The 16,256-nt window shown below is 37.8% G+C and overlaps 2 protein-coding genes across 6 annotated transcripts in view; one reads left to right on the plus strand and one right to left on the minus strand.

Moving 5' to 3' along the window:
• The window catches only part of Mondo (MLX interacting protein mondo), a 30,648-nt gene extending 14,549 nt beyond the window's left edge, over positions 1-16,099 (minus strand). Inside the window, exons 1-5 of one of the 5 annotated variants that reach the window (XM_070209397.1) lie at positions 15,852-16,099; positions 13,999-14,742; positions 10,867-10,973; positions 7,553-7,626; positions 5,216-5,332 (exon numbers count right to left, since the gene is read on the minus strand). In XM_070209397.1, coding sequence (XP_070065498.1) covers positions 5,216-5,332; positions 7,553-7,626; positions 10,867-10,973; positions 13,999-14,606 — 906 coding nt within the window. In that variant the 5' untranslated portion in view covers positions 14,607-14,742; positions 15,852-16,099. Of the gene's footprint in view, positions 1-5,215; positions 5,333-5,437; positions 5,462-7,552; positions 7,627-10,866; positions 10,974-13,998; positions 14,743-15,067 lie in introns of those variants that run through there. The other 4 variants (XM_032437898.2, XM_032437897.2, XM_032437899.2 and 1 more) reach the window with 4 other exon arrangements.
• Positions 3,558-5,216, plus strand: Gr39a (Gustatory receptor 39a). The gene is made up of 4 exons (XM_032437901.2): positions 3,558-4,445; positions 4,783-4,845; positions 4,913-5,002; positions 5,067-5,216. Exons 1-4 carry the CDS (start codon positions 3,558-3,560, stop codon positions 5,151-5,153), a joined length of 1,128 nt encoding a protein of 375 aa, XP_032293792.1. The 3' UTR covers positions 5,154-5,216.
• Positions 16,100-16,256: the final 157 nt, after the last annotated feature.

Genomic DNA, 16,256 nt, shown 5'->3' on the forward strand with positions numbered 1-16,256 from the left:
TCAAAGAATTAAGTAATTTTTATTAAAATAATAAATTAGTTGACGTATCTGATTGTTCATACAAATGTAAAGAAACCAAAATTAAACAGACTATTTTAATGCAAGTGAAATTCAAATGCAAGGAATCATTGAAACGAATTGAAATTGTACCCAAAATTACTGAGTGACAATGAAAATATTTTCGATTTAAATATTTCACTTTAGTTCAACTAATGATTTCTATTTTTGAAGAACTGCTGAACCGTAAAAGCTGTAAGCAAACTGCCGTAAAGCAAACCGGAGCCGTAAGAAAACACAATTAGGTTAATGGTTGCCGAGAAATGACATAAATACACCTTGAAATTATAAATTTTCAATCAGTTTCTGTTGAGTGTTTGTTGAGCTTTAGCCATGATAAAGTATGAGCAAAGCGAGCTATATCCGTACTACCGTATTTGCCGATATATAGGCATCTTCTGCATACAATATATCAGCAGTAAGGATCGCTTTCGGCTGCGTCGCAGTCTCATCTGTTATGTGGTGCACTTGGCCATGCAAATCTATTTGGTCGGCTGTATGGTATTATTGGTCACCTTTTGGACCTTTTGCTTCAAGAGCGAAATGACCGCAACGGGCAATCATTACGAGCGTTTTGTGCTCTTCTCGGCCCTACTTATACAGTTCCTGCAGAATGCCTGGCTTATATGGCTGCAGGATCTACAGATGCGAATTGTGCGACAACTTGAGTTTTATAAGAGAAAATATTTGTTGACTGTGCATCTGGTGCTGCCTAAACGGCTGCTAGTTTTTCTTGTGATTTTCAATGTCATCTACTTTGGCAACTTTTTGAAATTCTGTGTGACAGATTGGTTTGTCAATATATCGGGCTGGTTCACCTTTAGCACGCTGGGCTTCCCCTTGCGTGCCCTCATCAGCAGCTTCATACAGGGCATCTATGTGTGCCTCATACATGTCGTACGACATTTGTTGCGCAGCAATCAGGCCCAGCTGAAGGCTCTGGTCCAACAGTTGCAACGGTCCAAGCGAAACTGCAGCGATATCCTGCGCCTGCGCGCCTGCCTAGATCTGCACGATCGTCTGCTCTACTTGTGCACCGATGAGATCAGTCTGGTCTATGGCTTCAGCATTTGGCTCTGTCTGCTGTTTTCCTCACTGGACGCGACCAGTATACTTTATATCATGATGGTTAGCAAGTCCGACAAAAATGTGTTGAAGCGTATTATTTCGACCGCTATATGGCTCTCACCCACATTTATGAGCTCCGCGACGGCTTTGATGAGCGACACAGTCCATGTACAGGTATGTGCAGTGAAAATTTAAGAAATTATTTCCACAAAGAAATAATTAACAATTTCCACAAGAAATAATTACAAATGGCAGTCAATTTGATACATTCCAAATAAATTAGCTTACACACAATCATAATAAAGAAATAAAGCCAATTGTAATATTGCAATCGAATTTTAAGGCAGAATTTCACCTATTCGATTTGTATATTTTCAAATCGCATCAACTGCAAAATTAAATAAGAAGGTATATCAACCAGCTTTTGGTCGTTCAAAAATAATTCCGATTCTTGCTTCAGTCATATAATTCTGATTGGGATTTGGCGATATAGTCAAATTGGAATGCATAATTACGTCCATTTCTGATTAGGTGGAATAAATCCTATTTGAATTCTTATTGATGCGCCTGGTAATATAATAAAAAGTGTTTTGCAAGTATCGACTGACTTTTATGAATTAAATTGAATTGATTTAGCGAACACATGGATGGCGCATTGGGGTGTCCTGGGGTAGGCTTAAAGCCCCCAGTCCCTTGGGTGCAGTCAATTGTAACGTAAGATAGTCACGAAATGTAAACATCAATTGATTTGATTGGTAGCTCGTGTTAAATTTGATTGTTATATAGTACGACCACAACCCCTTTAACCAACTAATTATTGATTGATTTGCACGCTTTGAGCTGGTGTGCTTCCTGATGTCAGTTGCAACTTTTCAGTCATGTTTTCCGGAACGGAGTTGCGCATCTATTTGATCAGCCTGAAGTGTATCGGTTTACTTTGTATAACACACGATGCTCGGACCCATCAGACCTATGAGAGCCAAATGGACCAGACCTTGGCCGTGATCGGTTTTTCGTTGGCCCAAATAGTCACATGGATGGCATTTGCGCATGTTTTGTTAACACCGGATAGCTTTATGCTGCCCCTATATTCACGCGTCGGTAATGCGTATTTGTTGATCAATTACGGCCTTGGCTGCATAGTTATGGCACTCGTCTATCTCGGCATCTTTGTGAAACGTCGCCATTTATTGGAGCTCCTCTCACTGCTGCTCTATCGCAATCGCAAGGATCTGAACAATTGCTATGCTAAACGTTTTCTAGGACGCTTTTGCATCTATGCGGGTCTGTCGGGTTTGTGTGCCGTGACGTACACCAGCGCTTTTCTGTTCTCTGAAATACCCGTAGTTCCGTGTATACTATTGAGTTTCATCTATACCTATAGCTACGTGCTGATAGGGCTTATCATGATACTCTATAGCTGCCTGGCGCAAGTCTTGGCTGCCCTTTTGCACCTTTATAATCACGACTTGCTGGCCGCCACAAAAACAACTAAGATCGAGCGCTGCGGCTTATGGAAACGTAATCAAATGCTCATCGTTTGCCACGAACAGCTGAACTCTGGCTTTGGACTTGTCATGGCGCTTATTACGGCATTTGCGCTCTTCTCGGCACCGGCTGCTCCCTTTATATTGGTCACCACTGTCTTTGAACTGGATATAAATCAGGTTGGAATAAATATCGTAATTCGGTTATTGCTCATATGCATCATGTGGAATATACCTTGGCTAGTCGCCATGATGATCATATTCCAAAAAGATGCCGTCTGGCAAGAGGTGTGTACCAAGGGTTTTAATTTATAAATCTTTACTTTTGACTAAGAATCTGGTAAAATACGACTAGGAAATATGTTTACAAGCCCTAAACACAATTCGAATGGGTGATAATGAAAAGGCATATAGAGAGTCGAAATCGGCGCCTTTTTATACTATATTTTTATATTTTATTTTATTTGGATACTTTACTCTATTCCCACGCAATATGTGAAAAGCTTTTTGTTAAAGATAGATCCTTGTGCTTACACACAATCGGATGATTGAAGCTATTGAAGTATGTATTTCGCACAGTGTAGTGTACGAAAGAAACTGGGTTGAATTGTTAAGGCAGCCCGACGCTGAGTTCAGGCCGCATTCTAGTCGGGCATTCCCCATTTGAGCACTCTTATTTTTAAGCACTCACATTTTAAAAGTGTCCACTAATTTAATTTATTTTTTGGCTTAAAAATGTAGTACGTTTTGTAAGCCTACGGCCGTTCGCGAACAAGTTTTTTGTCAGCCCTGCCAACAAGTTTAAACTGATGCAACTTGTGGGCATAGCTAATTACGGCCCAGGGTGATCAATCAATAAGTACGTAATATTCAAATCAAATATATTTTGTTAACGCACTTAGTTAATTGGGCCTGCTGCGTTCTGGCTGGTTAGTCAACGCCAGTATGTCTGGCAGTCGCGACCTACGTCTTTTTCGTCGTGTCCTATATTGGCTGGGCATGATGTGTGCCCAGTTCGATGATAGAGATTGTCTGCTACAGTCAACACCCAGCAGTGAGCGCTATGCGCTTTTTTATATGCTGGCCATACTGGTCGCAGCACTCGCTTGCTTTGCGTTTGCCTATCTGAGGCCGCAAGATCTGTATATGGGAGTATACAACGAGACGGGCAACTTCTATGAGACAATCAATATACGCTGTTTTTGCATAGGACTCTGGGTAGTTCATATATGCCTCTACATAAGACGTCGACGTCACATAGAATTGGTCCAGAACCTACTCCAGCTGAATCGTTTGTGCCCAAATACAGCTAACGAACGTATCTTTCGACGCAACTTTATATGCTATGTGGTTCTGGCACTGATCTGTCTGATGAATTATTTAAATGGCTATGCAAGGGCGGACTTGTCCAAAATTGCTGCGCTTGTCTATATATTTGTCTATCTGTATAGCTTTCTGGTGATGTGCCTGGTGCTTGCGTTTTTTGTATGCTTGCAACATATTGTGGCAGCCGGCCTAGCAAATTATAACATCCAATTGGCGGAAAGTAACTCTGTGACAAATCGTAGACATTTGCTCTACCAAAGGTATCGCCTACTGGACACGATTGCTGTTGAGCTGTTTGCATGCTTTGGACTCTTTATGCTGCCGATTGTACCACTCGTGTTGTTCTTGGCCCCATCTGGGCCTCTATTTCTGATTAGCACCGTGATGGATGGCAAGCTTGTGGGCTTTTTTCAATATGCCATCTTTTGCTTCACCGCCAGCCTGTGGAATGTCCCCTGGCTAGCTATGATGACATTCATATTGCGCTCCAATGTCATCACAGTTGAAGTGAGTAATTCGATTTGAAAATAAGCTTCATATGCCCAAGGCTTACAATCACGAACTATAACTTCCTACCTAATATCGCTGTTTTAGCTGTATAAATTAATTCATAAAAGTCAATATATTTGCGCCTTTCTTTGCGATTTTCATTATTTGAAATACGTCTCAAATTGTTATTTTATTATTGATGCGCAAAATAGGAAATACATTTGATTTCAAATGGTTTATTGTATACTCCGCCTTTCTATGTGATTCTCAACTTTTGAATTAAGTCGAACAGATTTTAGTATTTCATTATTAACTCATTTTATTAGTGTATTTAACTAGTATATTCTTTTTGCAGGCCAACAAAACAGCCAAAATACTTGCAAAAATACCTAGGACTGGCTCTGGTCTGGACAGAATGGTATGTGTTTATTACACTCGTTTTTTACTTTTATTATATACTAAGTTATACGACACCTTTCAAATAGGTCGAAAAGTTTTTGCTTAAAAACCTGCGTCAACAGCCCATACTGACAGCCTATGGTTTTTTCGCACTAGATAAGAGTACGCTATTCAAGGTATGAATAGAAATTAAATTCCATTTTATTATATATATTTATGTATGATTTCTGTATTCCACAGCTCTTTACAGCCATATTCACGTATATGGTGATATTGGTACAATTTAAGGAAATGGAGAACTCTACTAAATCATTGCAGAAATCATAATTTAACTTTAGAGTCAGTTCACCTGTCTTATGTCTATAATGGAGGATGGGTTTTCGACTTACCGAATCATAAGTCAAGCAGCCAGTTGCTTTTGATTTATAATTTTTGCGCCATTTTCTGTATTCGGCTTTGATGACAGCTGCATGACGTTTCCAGTATTTTCCCTCAAGCACAACGGTCTGTGGGAAAGAGAATAAATATACGTAAATATAGTATAAAACATATAATCAGTTGTTTTTTATTATTTACTAACGTAATCACAGCCCAAAATCTAGAGACTATACCTTGCACATTTTTCCTAGGCTCCCACTCGCGTCAAGTTCTTCAGACAACTGATTCAAGAATCCCGAACAAAGCAAAGTCAATAACTAAGCGTTGCGATAATCAAAATTTGTGAAATTTTTAAAACCCACTAAATTAATTCAAGTATACGGGCCTCTCTTGCCATTTAACAAACTTTGCCAAATGAAAACAAATTGTTAGCTCGATAAGATAAATCTTTTATACGCGCCCGAGTAACGTTTCGACCCAGACGAACAGCAACAGATAAAAGACTATGAGACTGCTTTGGGTGTACTACGATGTGGATTAAGCACTGGCGGTAGTTGACTGATCTGCCAGACACTGGCTATAATATGGGTGTGGCTTTTGAGGCTCTGCCCCCAACACTCTGTTGTTGGTTGGCCAGCGGGTGAAAGGGTGTTGCATATTCATCAGTTTGTTGTTATAGGCTAATTAGCAGTTATTGTCCAAGGTGTGGGCGGTGTTTGCAGTCGTATTTGCATTGTGCATTGTGTACACGCTATTTGCTCGACAATGCTTTAAATAAGCTGAAAATGTGCTAATCTATATAGAATCAAAGATAAAAAGAGTCGTTTTAAAGTCAAGTCACGCGAGCAACAGCTAATGAAAGTAGAATTGAAAATTGCTGCTGAGAACCGGCGAACCGGCGACTTCTCGCGCGTTGGTTCGACTCTCTCACGATTTGGGTTGTGCGTTGATCACAAATCAGTTCTATATAAATCGATAAAAGAAACAAAACAATATATATATATATATATCTGTATATCTTTATATATATATAAAGTTTAAATATGCTCTTTACTTTCCTGGTTGTTATCTAATTTTTTTAGAATCTTAACCGGTTGTTATTATTGGTTGACATCGTGCTAGTTATTTTTTGAACATGAAACATTCTAACGTCAATATTAAATGAGTCTGTATTATCACGTGTAATTAGGCTTAACTCCTTCTTCTTTCAGTTATCTAGTTGCTTATAACATTTACAGTATGTCAATTAATACTAGATAGCTATATCAACTGTTTTACTTGCGTCAAAAGTATGCTAACATTAAACGATGCCCGCGATGCTATTATATTAGCAACTTGCTATAAAGAATACATTTAGTATGTAACTAGGTTATCAGGTTCCCAAAAGATTTGAAATTAAAATATTTGAAAAATCAGATATATATTAAAAACTAACTGTTTAAGTCCTACAATAAAGCTTTTGTACTCTATAAAATGTTTTGTAATTTTCATCTGTAAATCTGTAAAACGTACTACATAATTATGCATATAGAATCGCGAATCTGATTTCGATTATAACATTAATCTCGTTCTATAAATAAAATGCGACGATAGCCAAAAATATAAACGCGCGTTCTTATCACGTGCTGCAATTCGGAGCAGAGCAAAGGGGAACCCATATATCTGGGGCCTATGAGTACTATCTCCCGGTGTTTTAACGACGCGCGACTCGCTGATCACGCGTATAGCAGATGATGTTGGGCAAATCGACAAAATATTTTGAGCATTTGTGTACTGCTCCATGTGGGGGTTGTCCGAGTACATTGCGATAGCATTCATTGAGTAGGGTTCATTCCAAACATGGACAGGTTAATACGTCAGCTGTGCGGTTCAGTTCTTGTGAAGCTCTAATAAACAATTGAAACCCAGTTGAATGAACACTGAAGAGTACTGAGTAACTCAGAGTAACAACTTTTTGTACTGTTTTGTATTGAAATGATTTTGGAAGAATCCCTATGACAGCTCTAAGGAAACTTTTTAGGAAATAATATGCTTACTTTATTTCATTTGGTTTTAATTTTAAAATTTCCTACCTTCGTACAAATTTCAGAAGTTATCGTTAGAGTTCTTAGTCCTCCGTCTATGCAAGTGTAAACCGTAGGGCGTTCTTTTAAATATATAATTTTTCACAGGATCTCCAAACTTCTTAATACCAACATTTTTTACGACTAGCCAACTGATCACACATTTTAATACACTGTTTGTATTTATGTATATAGTATGTATACACTTTTATATATATATATATCATTATCTAACCGCGCACATTTTAGACACTTAAGTATTACGTTCCACCTGTTACTACTTACTTGGGGATTACTATGTATGTCAACGTCCAGCGGCGATGCGAATTGACACACCGGCGTTCTCCGCTTTTGTATAACTGCAAAAAGGGAGAAAATAAAAAACACATATGGGTTAGTTTGTGTACTATATACGAAGAGAGCTCGTCAAAAGGTATAGATAAGATTTCGACTCGAGATTAGCAAACATTGCCAGATAGCTCCGGAGGGATGCCAAACTGCTTTCAGCTGCCTCCAAAACAGCGTTGACAATGACAACGACCCACACGTGTATAAATCGCGGGAGAATGACGTTTTATTATTATTTTTTATAATTTTTTATTATATACAACAAAGTCAAGAGAATGATATTCAAAATTATCTACAAAGCATATACACTTTGCAGTACATCTAAACAATGCCCATGAATTGAGGCATGGTGAAATGTAAATGAGTTTCACAATGAAATTATTGTAGTTCGCGGTTGGTATAAATATACCATATTTCATTTCGATTTTCTAATACATAGTATATATGTTTTTATATTACTTACAATGCTTTGCATTTAAAAGCACAACTTTTTTTATATAGGCTTCCTTAACCCAACTCTTGAATTGTTTATTTGCAAAATATGGATTGATTATTTAAACTTTGTCATATAATACATTAAGGCATTTTATTCTATTCTATATTTAATGTAAGTAAACATTATTCACGTCATTTCAATTTCGATAAGTTGAGAATCTTACCAAGTGTCATTATTGCTAAAAATTGAATGCTACTTTTCTTTAGTATATTTGCTAAAGATGTGTGTTTATATTGCAAATAATTTAAATTAGACAAGAAGGAACCTTTTTATTTCGTTCTAGTGGCAAGTTTTCTGAATATTTCGTTTGCCAGCCAAATCTTGGAATCAATCCATTAGTCTAACCCAAGATAAGATACAAGAAAAAACGAAAAACTAACAAAAATAGATGAATATTAATTTTTTGGTAAAATTGTCAGATGTCCATACTCTACAGCCCAATGATCGAGGCAACACGCATTTGGGCTAGGTATGCAGTTAATCTAGTATGCTTAACCTCATGAATAAACATTTAGCATATATGTATGTAGAGTAGAGTATTAAGTGCTAAATGCGAGACAAGAAGTATGATGTGCATAGTATGTAGGTAGGTGGGTTTACAAGTACAACACTTTATAAATAGACCTAAAATTTTCCATTTGCCTTTGTCGCAGTTGCCGTTGTCGCCGGTTTGTCGTCAATTTCTAGAGATAATCGTCCGTTGACGAGTTTGTAACATCTTGGCAACCATCTCTCGCATTTGTGACGTAAGAGAATGGAAAGTTTATGAAAATATTTCCAACAGAGAAACCCTTAGACAACACAGAACGGATTTTCCAGGAGTTTTGCATTATGTCGAACTTTGGTAGGAAACAAAATAAATATGTTGGCGTTGCCACCCGTTCGTATTTAAGCTGAAATATTTCAAATAATGTGGCAACTTTGCATACATACATTTTAGGCTTTTCACTGGCTTTATATGTTCTAGTTGATGCAAACGAAATTATTTTAAACGTATTTAAAAAAGCGAGCGAACGATCAAAACGCCAGACAGGCATCTCTGATAAGCCTAGCCGACGACTGATAAGAAGCCTAAGAAGAGCGCGTCGTGCTGCCAGACGCTTGACAACGGTCAACGCAGAGTATAGACGCGTCTGCTATGGCAACTACAACTACAACTGCGATTTTGAGAGACTGCCAAAAAAACAAAACAAACAAAAGCAGAAAAAAAAAAGTAATAATAATAATTAGAAACCAGTTGAAAAACTACAAGCAAATGCGACTCATCTCCGGTAGAGCGTAATCAAGAGCGTTTGTGTTTGCGCTTCGAAAGCTTTTTTCCAGCTTTTAGCTTTTTTTTCCGTTCTCTCTCAGCTCGCCAAATTGTGTATTGCTATTAGCTTGGCACGTGTAGCATTTCGCGCCCAAGGAAATACTCATTAAACATTTTTGTTTTCTTTTTCATTTTGTAAATGATTTGTAATTTATTTACGCCCCTGACACGTGCCGGGCGGCTTCAATGCCGACACGGCTGGAAAATTTTAATTTAGATTTGGTTCAGCTCTGTTTAAAAATTGGAGCAATTTGGGCAAAGAATTTAATGATTTGCAAAATTATAATCACAATATTTTTCAATTAATGCAAAACTTAACTCTCGTTTCACTTCTGTCAAATAAGAGAAAGAGCTGCTGTTTCCGGTCTGCTCCACAATTTCGACCCTTGGGTTGTAGTTATCTAGGCCTAATCAAAAGCTATGTGAACAGTTTTTTTTTTTTGACATAATATTATCATAAATATTGTCGTCATTAACTATGTAACTATAAAGGTTTTTCTAATGCCCACAGCTATATTTTCTACAGACTTGTTTGTTTGATAAATGAATCGGAATTGAACCAAATATATTCGTCATTAACTAAATCATACAGATGTTCTTATAGGAGCTGAGCCCAACTTTCAATTGTTTTTTCTTATGGTAACTTTAAGAAGTCGATCTACGGATCAGCTAAGATATGCAAAATATTTACAAATTTTTGATTGTAGAGTTTTAAACGAATTGATGTATAATCGCAATCGACAGTCAACGTTTTTCAGGTAATTTTCACAGTAGTATTATTATAAGCATCAACATTCGAGTTGTTCTAGCCATGTCCGTCCGTCCGTCCGCATGTATGAACGCAAGGATCTCAGAACCTGAAATTTTATTGCCCCGATAGCTTGCCCCGTTTCCAAGTAATCGATAAGAATCTATATCGAAATCCTGTTTTTTGAGCTATTTTGGTAAATAATAAGAGCTAGTCACCAAATTTGACACGTAGTTTCTAAAATTTATATTATATATTTGTATTTGGTAGAAGAGAACTCAGGGTATCCCCGAGTGTGGAGCTCCCGACTAGAAACTCCTACTTGCTCTACTTGCAATTTAAAGAAAATTTATAAATGTATATATACATATTATAAATATTTTTCGAATTAGTCAAAAATTGAATAACTTTGAAATTTAAAGCTAATTCGATTAGATGACTTTAAATATTAATAAATGCTCTAAAGCTGCAGTGACAATTCTCTTATGTTGAATGCGATTGTCGGGCAATTTTTGTCCGCTTAAGAGAAGTGTTCGTCTAATGGGGGTTGCCAGATTTATTACTCGTACATGTACAGAAAAATCTGCAGCTAAGATAGGCGTTGGCCTAACAGAACCGTCCGTGAGCAGAGTGTTCACTGTTTTATGTTGTTACTTTAAACCTTGTTATATTTTAGTTCTATGATTTCTACTCACATTGCATGTGCCAACATCGCCAGATGACATTGTTAAGACGTATTTTGTCCTTCCAGCGCAAACGCACGCCTTTAAAATGATTCCATTTGGGCGATGTGAGCTTTTGACTAAAAGAAAAGAAAAATTGTTGAATATATAAACTATAGTATATATGCTTAATATGTGTAGTTTACAATAATAGAATGCATAAATTGTTTATAAATAATATAAGGTATAGGAATGGACAGATTGCGGGCTATAAATAGTTTGCCCCATAACCCGCCTGGGCGACAATCTCAAAATAAAATCTGAGTAATTTTTTTATTTTTCCCTTTTTTCTCTCTTGCCCCTTCATATTTTGTGCGCAGCTGAATATGAAAATGTCAACTATCGATTAGTTTCGATTTGAGGAAAAATAGTTGTAAATCTAATATCGAAATATTTGACTGGGAAAAGACATTTGGGGGCTGGAGCGAGGTTGTCAAAAACAATTACTCTGATTAATCAATATACGTACTATATCAATTTCAATATCTATATCTATATCAATATCAATATCAATATCAATGCATATAGTACATAATAAACAATGCTTAACTAATCAATACACGGACGACACACGATCTGCTGTTATCATTGACTCACACTTACAAATAGTTTTATAGCAAAAACAAATTGCATAACAAGCTACTCGAAGCGCTGGCATTAACAGTTGGCTGCATTCATGGAACCACTCGGAATACCAAGCGCCACCAACGCACCGCCGCATTCCTGAACAGCTACTAACTTAGTTGACGCTGCGTTTCATTTCCTGTTGTGGTACAACAATTTGGCACTAATCCAGTTTAGTTTCCTTTTCTAAATGAATTGCTTTCGCAGCGGAATACCCCATTAATAAATGGAAGCCAGACGTTATCATTGACTATTAAGCATACAAATATAAGTTTTTTTTCTATTATGAATTTCGATTTGAAGCTGGGCTAAGCTATAGAAAATTAATTTGCAAAACTGAAATATATGCTGTTCAGCTTGTCAGGCAATAACTTAATCGTCTCTTAGTTAGCTTCTTTGTTTCGTGACATTATCAAAATACCGATTTAAATACCCTCAAAAGATCCACTCGTGTGTACAACTCCCACATGCAACAACTGTACAGTTAATCCACGTGCGTTAGCACCTACGGCGCATATTATCTAAAAAAAACAACGCCACAGCGATCTGGACAGAAAACTGAATGGGAGTCCTGCAAAAATGCCTCTGGCTGATAAGAGAACGCAAACATAAATAAAGCCCAAGGCCTATCTAACTATCAAACTGATAAGCCGTGGTCATAAAATACGAATATGCTAAACCCCACACCGACAGGCTGACTATAAAAAAAACCGCGCGGCACAATGTTAAAAATAGAGCGGCACGAAAAAAAGCACAAAATACGCAACATACGATCTTCGATGACTTAAAACTGAATGAACTGAATGAACCCAAAACTTTGAACTCTAGCACTATGATATGGCGGGGGGAGGACGAGGGGCAGGCCAAAACAAAACGTTTCTACGTGCTCAATATGAATTAGAGATGCGCTATAAAGTCCACATATATGCACACATATATTATTACGTATATACAAACATAAGAGCCGGGCATGTGCGATAAGTATACTCTCACGTAGAGCTTTACGATTTTATCGTTCATTATGATCATGAAAATAACATAAAATGAAAAATATTTTGTAAGCAAGTTGGCATTACAAATGTTGACGGGAACTGATGGACTGTATTAACCCCCCGCTCTGGGTGGAAAATAAGTGAAAAACCTAAAAGCTTTTTTACACAATAAGCATTCGACTTTTCAAAGAATGTTAAAACAATTGTTAAACGACACCTTAAATTGAATTTAAAGTTGTCCACAACGAGAATAATATTGAATTTTTAACTAATTAAGGAATATGCAACAACAAAGTAAAAATTTTGTAAGTACCGTATAAAGCCGGGTAACATCAGCGAGCCTTCTGCTCGCAACCAAAAGTAAATACGCCATTATAAACAAACTTGCTGACTTTGTCAAAAGTTGTAGCAAAAAATAAAACTAATAACAACAAAACAAATGAAAACAAAGCGTAAATCTCGGGCTACGTGCCTTACAGGAACCCAAGCAAATATTATATACGGACTATATGATCTATCTTTTTCGCATTTACTTTTCCATCAAATTTTGATGTGTCCGTAGTTCTGTGAGCATATTTTTAGCTATTAAAATAGTAATTTGGGTAAGCATTTTGTACAACACACAGTTTCAAAGAGCAACAACATTCTCTTCATAGCACACCTGAGTTAACGGAAAGTGGGAAACAAACTTTATCTGGGCATATAAGTAGCATTACTTCACCTGTTGACACTGATTAAGAATAGATGTCTACAGTGGTCGATCGTAACAGAATTATATGTTTCATTTCAATTAATTTCCTTACTTTTACAAACCTCGGAAATTTTTCCATCAAGCTGACAAAAAATTTTACCAACAATTATTATATAAAGAGTGGAACTTAATATTGAAATGGCAGTCACAATTCTTCAAATAATCGAGAATTACCAAATTTTAATAATAAACATTGAAAAAACAATTGAAAATTTCAGCTGAGTTAGAGCCAGCGACCTCTAACTTTTAGCCCCACGCAGTTGCTATTTTCTAATATACATATACTCTACCTCACATATATATACACCACAATTTTGATCTTTTTCTCAGTCAGGCGTGGCAATTTTTAATTTTAAGAAATATATGGAAATTGTTCGCTCTTGTCGTTCCCATAAACATGGTTATTATATTTATAGAGTATGTAAAAGTCGTTGTATATGTTTTTAAAAATGCGTTTCAGTTTTCCTGCATTGATATTTCATATTTATGATTTCTGATTTTCTCATTTATTTGTTGTTTTCATTTTGTTCGCCTGCATTTGCGAACGTTTGCAGAAATCGAAAACGGAGCAGAAAACAAAGACAGCGATTAAAGCGAAGTTGCGCCCAGGTAACCCGAGCGGCGACGTCGCCGCCAGCGTTGCGGCGACATGTGCGGACACGTCTTTTCGGCCAGACCCAGATTAATGGGCGAATGTTATCACGCGCGTGACGCGTGGCCTAAACCGTTTGGACTCACCTGTAGGCCAGGTTCATGCACTTGAAGAGCTTGGTCAGCGACGTCTCGATCTCCAGGTGGGAGGTGATCATGCCCATGCTGTTCTCATCGCACTCGCGATCCAGATCCATGCGCGGAAAATGCGCCACAGTCTGTGGCACATAGAGCTGCACGTCGCGGCAGGTGTTAGTCGCCTCGCCGGCTTTATCAAGGCTCGGATCCTCCGGGTCCAACATCTTGACCTCGCCATCGTCCTCGAGATCATCCTGCGCCTCCTCGGCCTCAAAATGTGAGACCATAAACTGACCCGAGTGTATCGACTCGCGTTCGGCTTTGCTTGCAGCCAACATTGCGGCGGCAGCGGCCAGCTCTGCTGCAGTGCTGCCCGCAGCGCTGCCAATGTACTGCAGCGGGGAGAGTGAATGGGACAGCGAGTGCAGCTGCGGCTGGGCGTGGGGGTGGGGGTGCGAGTGGGTGAGCTGTTGCTGCTGTAGATGTTGCGATGCTAGGATCTGCTGATGATGTTGTTGTTGCTGTTGCTGTTGTTGTTGTTGTTGTTGTTGTTGCTGTTGTTGGTGGGGAAACATGTTGTTTGTGCGTTGATAGATTTCGTATTTGTTCAACATCATTTTTTTTATTGTTGCTTTTGTTTGTTTTGGTTTTTATTTACTTTGTAGTGTGAGCAGGTGCAAATATTTTGTTTGGAGCTTCGGATTTTTAGCTCGTGTTTATGCTTGTCATTATGCGTTTGCAACAAAATTTGAGCTGTGCAAAATGTTAATTAATTAGTTTGGCACGTTTCAGGCATTTCTTACAATTAATATCTATTAATATTTGTATATTTATTATTGTTAACGCATTTGCATATTTCTTAGTTCTCTAAAAGCTTAACAATTTAATTATTTAACTTTGAAAATCTTTAATTAACACTTTGGTTTATTTATGACAAATTTGTTGCTCCTGTTTTGTATTTTTGTTGTTTTGTCAATTTGCACTTTTATTTATACTGTTGTGCTGTTTGCATTTTCTACTATTTTGTTGATATTTTTAGTAATTAACAAATTTTCTTAATTGTAGCAACATTTATTACGTTTTCTTTTTATAATTTCAACACTTTTTGTTGTTTAGCGCCTATGCACTTGTTGCGTTTGTTTTTGCTGTTTGCTTTACAGCTCGTTTTGTTTTTCTAATGGCGAACACGCCCCGCTTTTAACGCGTCACAATTCACACAGAAACGCCTGCACATACACTTGCAAGCTAACGCACACGCAACTATTAGAAATGCGATGTCAGTTAATTGGCGCTGATAATGAAAAGCTTGTGTGAAATTTTTGCTTGTTTGCTTCGTATGGCACGCGGCGGCACAGACGTTGATGACTTTTCAATTTCACAAACGGTACTGATCGGCGGCTCGCAGAAACTCAAGAACTCAGGCTGAACGAACAAAACCTGTGCGATTGCGTTTATTATTGCCCAGCGCACACAATCAAAACATAAAACAGCTGACGCTAGCAGCTTGCGCTCTCTCTATTACTCTTCTGCTCTCGCTCTTTCTAGCGGTTGACTTACTATTGCTCTCTCGCACACACGCGCCTTATCAACATAGGAATCTGGCGCTAAATGTGACTGGCTGGGCGTGCAAGAAGAAGCAACAACATTCAGCTACGACGATGGCGTAGGCTGCGCCTGCACATATTTACTTACACATACTCGCATCGATATACGTGCGCTGTGCATAACAAAAACAATTGCCACCGAGTCCCGTTTTATGTTCCGCCCAATTGGTCACAACCAATAAGCGAATTTAAAGCGCAGTCTGCCATTTACGTCACAACTAGCATTTGCTGACCACTGGATTTGCCCTTTTTTCTTGCCTGCGTGCACTTTTGACCTCTGCTTTTATCCATTTGTAGTTACATCGTGCACACACACACACACACACACATGCACATGAGCTACGCGTTGGGGGCGCGTCTCCAATTGCCAAGCAGGCGTTCAGTTTATATATAGCGAATATACGAGTTTAACGCGCAAGCGTGTGTTTTCACGTAATTTTAATTGTAATTTAAGCACTCATATTAATTAATTTGCTTTTGCGACTACACAACACTAAAATTGACTAAAAAATACCAAACTGCGTGAGCGTCAGATGTACGCTAGCAGCAAGACAAAACCTGACAGGCACATCGAAATTTACTTAACGAAAGTAATTTGCTGTAGCGTTAACAGTCTGTTAACAGTGCTTGTAAAACCAGCACAATTTAATTTTATACAATTTC

Source organism: Drosophila virilis, chromosome 4 (genome assembly GCF_030788295.1).
Source record: "Drosophila virilis strain 15010-1051.87 chromosome 4, Dvir_AGI_RSII-ME, whole genome shotgun sequence".
Classification (NCBI taxonomy): domain Eukaryota; kingdom Metazoa; phylum Arthropoda; class Insecta; order Diptera; family Drosophilidae; genus Drosophila; species Drosophila virilis.